Source organism: Antrostomus carolinensis, unplaced genomic scaffold, assembly GCF_000700745.2.
Source record: "Antrostomus carolinensis isolate BGI_N321 unplaced genomic scaffold, ASM70074v2 scaffold13663, whole genome shotgun sequence".
In the NCBI taxonomy this organism is placed as follows: domain Eukaryota; kingdom Metazoa; phylum Chordata; class Aves; order Caprimulgiformes; family Caprimulgidae; genus Antrostomus; species Antrostomus carolinensis.
In genome coordinates, this window is record NW_010307335.1 from 42342 (window position 1) to 52185 (window position 9844).

General features: G+C 49.1%; 1 protein-coding gene across 4 annotated transcripts in view; it reads right to left on the reverse strand.

The window, feature by feature from the left end:
• Window positions 1-9844, reverse strand: part of LOC104522964 (cytoplasmic FMR1-interacting protein 2) — a 43782-nt gene that overhangs the window by 32228 nt on the left and 1710 nt on the right. The window contains exons 2-9 of one of the 4 annotated variants that reach the window (XM_010165392.1): window positions 9308-9397; window positions 9150-9227; window positions 6962-7063; window positions 5780-5961; window positions 5386-5482; window positions 4616-4744; window positions 3707-3811; window positions 529-620 (exon numbers count right to left, since the gene is read on the reverse strand). In XM_010165392.1, the coding sequence (XP_010163694.1) occupies window positions 529-620; window positions 3707-3811; window positions 4616-4744; window positions 5386-5482; window positions 5780-5961; window positions 6962-7063; window positions 9150-9227; window positions 9308-9397 (875 nt within the window). The remainder of the gene's footprint in view (window positions 1-528; window positions 621-3706; window positions 3812-4615; window positions 4745-5385; window positions 5483-5779; window positions 5962-6961; window positions 7064-9149; window positions 9228-9307; window positions 9398-9844) is intronic. The other 3 variants (XM_029084356.1, XM_010165393.1, XM_029084357.1) reach the window with 3 other exon arrangements.

Consider the following 9844-nt stretch of genomic DNA (forward strand, 5'->3'; position numbering starts at 1 on the left):
CATGAAACTTGCCTGAGCGACAGGAGACACCCTGGCTACTGCAAAGAGATCCACTGCTGTGTTCATGCTCTGGAGGATTTTGTCCCTGAGATGAAAAATGTGGATTAAAATCTCTCCAGAGCAGGGACACTCCGCTCACACTCACACACCTCCGGGCGTGCACACCTCACAAGCACTCAGTGGCTGCCCTGATCCATGCACCAGCCGCTTCGCTGCCGGCCACCTCGCACCCTCCCAGCAGGAGCAGACGTGCAAGCATGCCCGCTCCCCTGCCTGCACCCAGGGGTACAGTGACACGTAGGTTTGGAGCTGGCTGCACACGCACACGCTCAGGGGCCGGTAAGGACATCTTCCCATGCAGGGACAGGGAGGCAGACACGTGCACGCCCAGCTGGCATGCCGGGACTCACACCTCACAGGGACACACACAGGTACGCGTGCACAGACCTCACACACGCCAGAGAGCTGCAGCTCCCACGGCTTTCGGGACACACACAGAAGCCAAGAGACATTATGGCAGGCACTCACTTGGATTTGTTTTCCTCATAGTGAGCACTGGTCTTAATGTATCTGGCCAGTTCTATCTGCATATCGCCGAATAAAGGAACCACCTGCAGCTGCTGGAAAAGAAAACAAAAGATGGTTGAAACACGGTGGAGAGGGAGCCCGTGGTCCCAGCGCAGCACAAGGGATTACAAAACGGCACCCTGCGTCTCTGAAGCTATAGAAAGTGTCAAACTGTTTAAAGCAAGGTGGAAAACTGGATGTAGTGTCATTTCACACCTATGAAGTGACCAAAAATGATCACAAGGCTTTTTGTGTGAGGAAAATCACCCCCTGCAAGCGCTCTGGACTCGCCCATACTGGCTGGTTATTGCCAGAACGGTTCAGTGCTTAACCAGAGAGAGGAAAGGCTCCTTTTATAGCAAAAACAGAGAAGTGTATTCCCCATCAGGGCTTACTGCCTCCCACCATAATCCTCCAAGAACCCTCACCGAGGGACGAAACGCCAGCACGTTGGTATTTTGGCAGCAAGGTGCTGCAGGTCCCTTCAGGGAGAGCTGTAGGCTGTTCTGCTTCCTGGACTGCCAGAGATGTAGCAACTTTCCCCAGACTGTACTTTGGCACTGCGGCTGCTAGTGATGTGTCTTAAAACTTCTCCATGAAGAGAACGATACAGGCAATGGCTGCCTGCAATATAACGTGGCTTTGCTTGCCCTTTACATCTCAGGAGGATTTAGATGGGAAATAAATTCAAAGTGCACTGAATGTACCTCAAGCTCAGACAGGTCCCTGCTTCACTAAGCTTTCAGCTGCAAACAGAATTCAACCAGGAGCTACCAACATCTCTTCCATAAAATATGACACTTCAAATTCACCCAGCTACAAAAGCCTTGCCCCAAAATTCAGGGAAGATGGTGGCAAAGTCCCTGTCCTATTATCACATGCTTCTCTTCTCAGGCTGACTTGTGCGAAGGATGTGCAATGCTGTCATCAGGGATTCCCAGTGGCACTTTCATAAAAGGTTTAAATGGAGGGGTAGTTCATTTTCACTACTCAAATTCCTGGTCAATCCACTAGAAATTTAATCAGAAGGCAATAAGTAGATGTAGTAAGAGGAGTAGTTGGCCTTTTCTTATTGAGATCTGATAGTCTGGAGTGGTACTTAACTGATTAGGTGAGACCACAACAGATGTTGAAGTGCAGATGGAAAAAAAGCTGGAAAGGATAAAGTTATTCCATGCAATGGAAGATATTTTACCTGATTCTCTGATGGCCCACAGCACTTTGCAATGAACAGCAAATCTGTTTGAATGCACCAAGATGACCAAACTCTACAGGTTTCACTGAGGACTTGATTTAAACTGAGATGCAGTTGAATTAGCAAAGTTGAACCAGGGAAAACTCAGAAGACTCTGAGGGATGGCCTGATACATCACCTTTGCAGAGCTGCAGTCCTCAGCAGTCTCCCCAGTGACTGGAGGGTACTCAACCACCTCATTATGGCCTTGTCCATGAGGTTATGGTGTCTGTCCGTAGTTCCCTACGTGGGAGTTTGAGCCCTGCTCTCAGAGCTGTCTCCAGGAGATGATGCAAATTGGGGTAAATAGGTCCTCACTTGGGGGTGAGGATGCAGCAGCTGGTACACCAACCTTTCATGAAACCAGCTATCTGGGCTCACCCGTCCCCTCCCCTTGCACAGACCCAGCACATCATCTATAAACTGCAAGCTGGGGCAATAAGCAGGGAGGTATTCTGTACCCTGTCACCATCACCGACTTTGCCTTCCAGGCTCCTCAGCAGCTCTCTGGGTAAAGCAGAGGGGAGAAGCCACTCTGCTGAAAGAGTGATGAGGAAGAAGCCCTCTGTGCCCCCCAGAAATCATCATCCTCTCATTTTCACTGATATGGAGCAAATGTTGGTAACACAAACTAATCTTTCTATCTCAAGAGGACTGCTCAAGCTCAGTAGGTCTAAAAGAAAACTAATTGCTCCATCTAGGAAGTTCCTCTGCTGTCATCCTGCTATACTGTTATTCTTTGCTGACAATACATTCACCCCTTGCCAGATCCCACCATGCGCCCTAGAACTGACCTGCCCCAAACCTGAGATGCCTCCTAGACCCAGCCTGTGCACAGAAGCAAAGGAAAGGAGGTGTCATTTCCCCTGTGAACATCACAGGCAGTGCTGTGTGGGGTCTCAGCCCCCCTTTCCATCTGCCACTGGTGGTTGGTGGCTTGGACACACACCAGATTTTGGGGGGAAGCAAGCAACAGGGTTATCCCAAATCTCCAGCTGTGGATCAGCTGGACTCAGCTGCACATGTGCATGGGCAGAGGGAGGCTGCATGGCTGCTTCCCACCCTGTCACTGGGAGCATCCAGTTCTTGCAGGCCTTTCCCCAAACCCCAGATCTCAGACAGGACAAAAACAGTTCATCAAACCACCAGGTGAGCCCTTTGAGGAGCTTTCTGAGTACCTCCAAGTTCCAGCCAACATAAGCTCCCCAAGAAGCTTTTTCTGTCCTACAAGGAGCACAGTTTATACACGAAAGAAGACTGCCAGACGACATGTTGTCTGACCAGCTGTCCTCCCTGTCCTTCGGCTCAGCAGCTTGCTGAGGTAAAGGGGAGTGCAACCATCACCTGCCCAGACCTCAGCAAACCAGCCAGGTTTGACAGTGGCCTGAAATGACAGTGGTCCTCAGGAGACTACAAACCTGCCTCAGAAATGTGCAAAGAGATAGAAGCAATGTCACTCTGGCACACCTTTTCCTCCTCCACAAAACAGACCTCCCATGCGCTGTCCCCATCCTTTGTCCCTTAGCAGGAAGCAGGTAGAGCCAGAGCGGCAGCCGGCTGCCCAGCAAGGGCGTGTAGGGCCCTCAGCTCCCACCAGCTCCCTGGCTCCAGCACCAGCAGCGTGGGAGCAGAGCCAGCCCTGGGCACTGCTTGCACATCCACAGCCTTGCTGGCACCAAGGGCCAGCATATCTCGTCTCACCCATGCTGCAGCTCTGCGCCCGTGCATGTTCATAGCAATCGCATTCCTCAGCCTTTGGCCTAGATAATTTCTCAGCCCTTTGGGTTTTTTGGACCTGTAAATGATTCCTGCAGTTTGTTTTTCGCTGGCAGCACGTGCAATGGTACGGGTCTCTAATTCATTGGTTTGCAATAAACTCCAGCCTCACCCAGACAGGTCACTGACCTTGAAGAATTTGTCTATTTTGCTGAGGTTGATTCTCTTCTTGGCATCCAACTTGTAAATGTTGCTGACATTCCCATCCATGAGATACAAGCCAAACCCCATCACCTGGAGAAGACAGAAAGGCTAGGTTTCATTAGGGTGAAGTCAGCAGCACAAGTCAAAGACAGTTCTCCATCACTTAGCGTAAGGAAAGACCATTTCAGGCTCCTGTACCACCCAACCAGCATGAGAAGACAGTATAAAACATGCACGTATTGGCAAGGATGTACATGGTGGACAGGACACACGATGGACTGCTTCTGTTTTCTCTGCAAAAGAACATGATGCTCACTCTGGTAATTTGTTCCTCCTCTCTCCCACTTAACAACAACCCAAAAGCCTTCTCCACCTAACGGCAAATATTTACTCCTGGAGAAGAATTGAAAACTTTTCAAATATTCTCCTGGATTGATTTTTTTTTCCCTTTAATTCAGTAAAAATCATTACAGATATTCAAACTACCCACATTATCCTTCACAGAACCTTAGTTGACTCATAATGTTGTAATTATATTCTTATGGTAATAGTGGCTGCAATCACTGTAATAACTAACTCACAGTAAGGACAAATATACAAAACAAGCAGATACTTGGGCAGAAGAAGACACAAAGTAACAGAAATCAGAAGGGAAACAGGGAAGGAGGAAGGCAGCTTCACTGCTGCACTTGCAAAGCCTTCCCATCTCATAGCAACCCCTGTCCAGAGGATGCTGGCCTTGCTGAGAAGGGATGCATGTAAACCCAAAGGAGGAAAAAAATAAAGAAAATTAAGAGAAACATTGTCCCAGGATGAAATTTCATTTTACTGAAAAAAAAAATTAAAAGTGAAACTATGCAAGCACCCATCCCTATAAGCATGGCCAAATCTCACCTTTAAGAGCATGTGTTTCTCACTGGGAGTGAGATACATCTTGTTTTCATAGTAATCCACACAGATGTTGACAATATCAGCCAGCAATTCCTCATAGCCAGGGATAACCTCTAGCTGTTGGTGCAGACACTGAAACATCAACAGGGGCCATGTTACCCATATGGAGAGAGGACAGGAGGAACCAGAAGAGAAACATATTTGAAGGATTAAGAGCAGAATGATAAGAGGTTTCTTCAAACCTCATCTGTGTGCTTTTCTTAAGTTACAGGCAGATGACTGACCTCATGGTACCACCTGTAAGGAACAACCTTCCCTCTGCAGGACTTGCTGACTCTCTGCTGACTCTCTCCTGTCTCTTTGCAGTATTCTACCTGATTTGTAGAAGCTATAGAGCCTGTGGAGTGTGGAGGTCCCTGGGTCTGATCTCCAGTCCCCATGCAGTCGCAGAGATGGACTGGATGGATTTACTGGGGAAAAACAGGGGAAGAATTTCTCACAGAAACTCCCCACAAAAGCTCTTCTTGCATCTTTTAGACCTTCATCCCTGTCTTGACATAAAGAGACCTTCAAAGCCACTCAGGATGACTCATGACAAGGAGATATTGCTAGAATTATACAGCCTGACCCCAAAATCATCAAGAATCAGTAGCAATGACCCAAAAAACAAGGCAGCTATTGCCAAAGCCCAGTCTGAAGCACTCTTAGCCCTGGTGAGATCATTGCCTCTTTACCCACAAAAAGGTTAACTGGTTCAGAGGAAAGGGACCTGCCTGTGTGATGCGGTTGTGGTTTGCCAGGAACATGGAGAGGTTCTGGGACTCCTGGATGGACTGGGGATCAGCCATCTTCCGCAGAAACTGGGCAGCTCTGGAAGGGAGAAATCCAGCATCACCAAGGATCACTCACCCAGCGTGAGACACACCATCCATCTCCCCCCTTTCACCTGCAGCTGCAATGCAGCAGCCTCAGAGCCCCCCTGCAGTACAGCTCTGCTCTTTTATTGTTTTATCAAGAGGGAACTGAAACACAGTGAGGCTAAACTCACCAAGAGATCCTACAACAGTGCAGAAACCCAGCCTCCAACCTCCCAATGTCCCCCTGATCTCACTGCTGGGCAGACCAGGCACAGTCCTGTCCCCATTCCCGCTGCTTCACCCCTCTCACCTTTTGTAGGCAGAGTGGTCATTTTTGACACTGCACTTCATGTTCTTCAGCTCATCCAGGACAGCAAACATGTTAATGAACTTGCCCAGCGTCAGGAGATAAGCCTCAGAGACAAAGTCCTTCCTCCGCTCAGCGTGGCACAGGCGCTTCACCTCGCTGCAGAACCGCTCGATAGCCTTGCGCTGGAAGGCAGTGGGACAGGGTCATCTCAGCAGCAGCTCATGTGCAGCCACCATGCCACCAGTGGGACCCTCCTCCACTCACCCACCACCTCCTTCCTTTAACAAAAGCATTTTTCTGCTGGGGATCGAGCCTCCAGCGTCCCTCTCCACTGTTGCAATGAAACAAAGCAGCGTTACAAAGCCCTGGAGTCAAATGTCCCCAGTGCTAGAGGGGTCTATTTGTGCCTGACCCAAGTGTGGTGTGCTCTTCAAAATCAGGCTTCAGTTTTTTAGATGGGGCATAAAGACCTCATAGGACATAAAACCTAAAAATGATGGTGAAACCCAGTTGCAGACAGTTATAAATGCAGGCAGTGATGGGGAGAGGTCCCTGGAGCCCACAGCAGATCTGTTTGCCATGTGGTCACTGCTCTGTTGGGATCTATGTGTATTATTTTATCAAGTGCTTCAAGTGTAGCAACTGCCAAATTTAAGCTTTGGTGCTCTTTACCAACTGACCCAAGTTTAGGGGGCTGTGAACACCTCCCTGTTCCTGCTGGCACAGCAGGAAGGCGTCGAGCTGCACGACCCTATCCCACCCCAGGCACCAGCTGCACCACGAGCCCTCAGCTCTTCCTGGCTTTGCCTCAGAGGAAAGAGCAGAAGAGCAAGCAGTGCTGGTGCCAGTGGAGAAGTAGCTCTTCACATCCACCAGCCAACACGCCTGAAAAACAAGAGTCTGTGCCACCCATTAGCTCCATATAGTGGGGGCTGTGGTCCTCTGTGAACTGCAGGGGCTGAGGTGTGCTCAGTCCCAACTTGTATGCAAGATTTCAGGGCTGAGCAGAGGGCACACAGATTTTCTTTCAGACAGGTCTTGGTATCTGCTGGTGGCTGCAAGGAAAAGACCTACCCAAGGGCTCTCCAAGCTGGCCTGGCAGGCAAGGATAGCACAGCCTTGCTTAGGGTACATTAACACCAAAGTAGTAAATTATTTTTGCCTCTCTGCTTGACCACTTACCTGAAAATACATGAACTTCATAAGCTTGGTGACTTCTGGCTCCAGGACTTCCACTGTCTTCTCATAAATCTCCACTCGGTTTGGCTGTTCGTTACATTTCACCTGCATTGCAAAGACAAATCATCTGTGTCAGCATCAGATTTTCTAACACAGCTGTGGACTGCAACAGCCACTATCTTCTGCTTGTTCCATGGTGAATCCTGTCCCCATCTGAGGACAACGGAGGGACCAGAGAGGGAGCTTGTTTTCAAGACAACAGGTGACAGCAGAAGGGGCTGTTTCTCAGATGTGAAATTCTCTCCATGCATTATAAACAGGCACAATCCTGACTCTGAGAAATAAAAGTCCTCTAATGCATTTGTCTTGGGTAGAACACGTGCAATATGGAGTCTGGACTTGCTACACAATGTGGGAATTTAAGGACTTCTTCAGTTGTCATCCACCTCATTTCCAAACAGTTACTTGGAGTCATTACCAAACTATTAGGGAAAACCTCATCTGCCCAAGGCCATGCATCCTGCTGTCCTCTGGTTTTGCTTCTAGTTGTGGCTGACACAAGGCTGTGATGGGGCTGACAACTCTGGAGCAAATTTAGTAGCCCAGCAGCTGATCCATAGGGCATGAGGGGACAAATCAGCCGGCTTTATGTGTGGGAAGATGCAAAAGCAGCTTTGCCCTCTCTGTAGTGGGGAATCTAATGTCCCCACCTTGGTGTTTCATACTGCAGTCAGGCAATATTGATGGCCATGAGGATGCAGCTCACCACAGGGAGGAGTGGTGCACATTTAGGTGAAGGTTCTGTTCTTCACCTTTAAACTCACCATCCCTGATGTAGCACAGGGAGCTGTACATGACTGAGCAGCCAGGCTGGGGGGCTGAGGACACCCCAGCCACAGCGATGTGCCCCATGGCAAAGCACAGGGGTCACTGCAAGATCAAATCTGGTGTGTCTGCTGTGGTGTTATCTGCAGCTCTGAGGGGAGGACAAGGCAGAGAACAGGGACCCCGCAAACTGCACTTGGAGAGGCACAAATGTCATGGGGGTGATCGGGATGGGAGGACACTAAAATGCCAAAACAGATGATCTGTAGCACTGCCTTGCCATCAGCTCAGCCGTGTCCTGCCTTCTCTTATCATAGCCAGGAGAGGCAACAGCAGCACAGCATCAAATATAAATGGGAGATAAGAAAATATCCAATCAGCAACAGAAATCTCTCCATGGCTGGGTCTCATGAGACCATGAGAGCAGAGTATAACCCCAGGGGAACTGAGGTTTGACCTTTCCTGGGGAATCACAAACATGGGCATTGTCAGCCATGTGGAAATATTTCTTCCTGGCTCCATGGAAGCGCTGCAAACCCTTTTAGCCGTAGGGTTACTGGAAGTGCACTGCACTCGCCCTGCCGTGCTGCCTCTTGGTGTTTTGCAGTGATCCAGCACGTGTTCACATTACAGAAGACAAGCTCTGAGCTGGAGTCTGAATCATGATCAGTGGGCCACGTTGGCAACCTTACTCATGTCTGTAGGTGTTTGCAGGATGAAGCCACCGAAATTCAGGTTGGAGAGAGAAGCACTAGAAAACAGTTGAAGCAAAACTAACAGTAGAGGAGGAGAACGATTAAATGTAGGGGTAGATCAGGACCTTCAGGTACATCAGCAGCAAGAAAGGGTGAAATGTTTCTGGCATATCAAAGTGCTCCTTCATGCATCCTCACACAACACCCACAATTCTGGGGCTCCCGCAGGAGCAGAGAGAACACCCCATAGTCTGGGCAGCAGTTTGGGATGCTGAAACTGGGAACTGGAGTTGTTTAGCCTGGAAAAAATGAGGCTGAGGGGAGACCTTCTCGCTCTACAGCTACCTGAAGGGAGGGTGTAGTGAGGTGGGTCTCAGTCTCATCTCCCAAGTAACAAGCAATAGGACAAGAGGAAACAGCCTCAAGTTGTAGCAGGGGAGGTTTAGATTGGATACCAGGAAACACTTCTTCACCAAAAGGGTTGTCAAGCATTGGAACAGGCTGCTCAGGGAAGTGGTTGAGGGACCATCCCTGTAGGTGTTTAAAAGATGTGTAGATGTGGTGCTTAGGGACATGGTTTAGTGGCAGACCCGACAGTGTTAGGTTTATGGTTGGACTCGATGATCTTAAAGGTCTTTTCCAACCAAAGCCATTCTGTGATTCTACGGTACCTGGGGGATGGCTCGAGAGCAGCTCCTCCATGTGTAAAGCATCACAGCGTATTCATGGCCTTCTTCCAGCATTTCATTCTGAAAGACAGAGAGGCGTTGCTGGAGCAGGGCACGCACCACAGGCTCAGCATCACTGGGGCAGTGTCCAGGGGACTCACCATGCTGGAGTGCACCGTCGCCTGCTCGATGTACCTGGCAATGCCAGTCACAAAGGCATTTCTGTCTTCAAAGTTTGTGTCAAAATTAGCCTATGGGTGAAAAGGAGAGATGGGGATTAAAATACAGCTAGTTGTTTGCTCACCTGATACAGCCCAGCCTGGCATGTGTTGGTGAAAGGCACAATCAGTAGGGCTCCTGGGGCATGGGAGCAGTTTATGAGCAATTTTGGGTGCTGCACCTCTAGATCTAAAGTAGATTCATATATGCAGCCTCCTATACTTCTGAATCACACATTTTCATTAGAGGAAATCCTGCAGGTTATATGTGTGAAAATACAGCAATTGAGACTGACAAACCTCTGTAAAATCAAGCCAAACCAGGTGGTGATCAGCTACAGGGAACTGCAGCCACACCAGAGAGCCAATCTACAGCAATTATTCTAAGAATTTTAGCTTGGTAACTGAAAGACAGATGCAACCTCATTAATTTCTATTTGTGCCCTGGCTGCTAGGGGAAGACCACATCCTGTCAGCAGG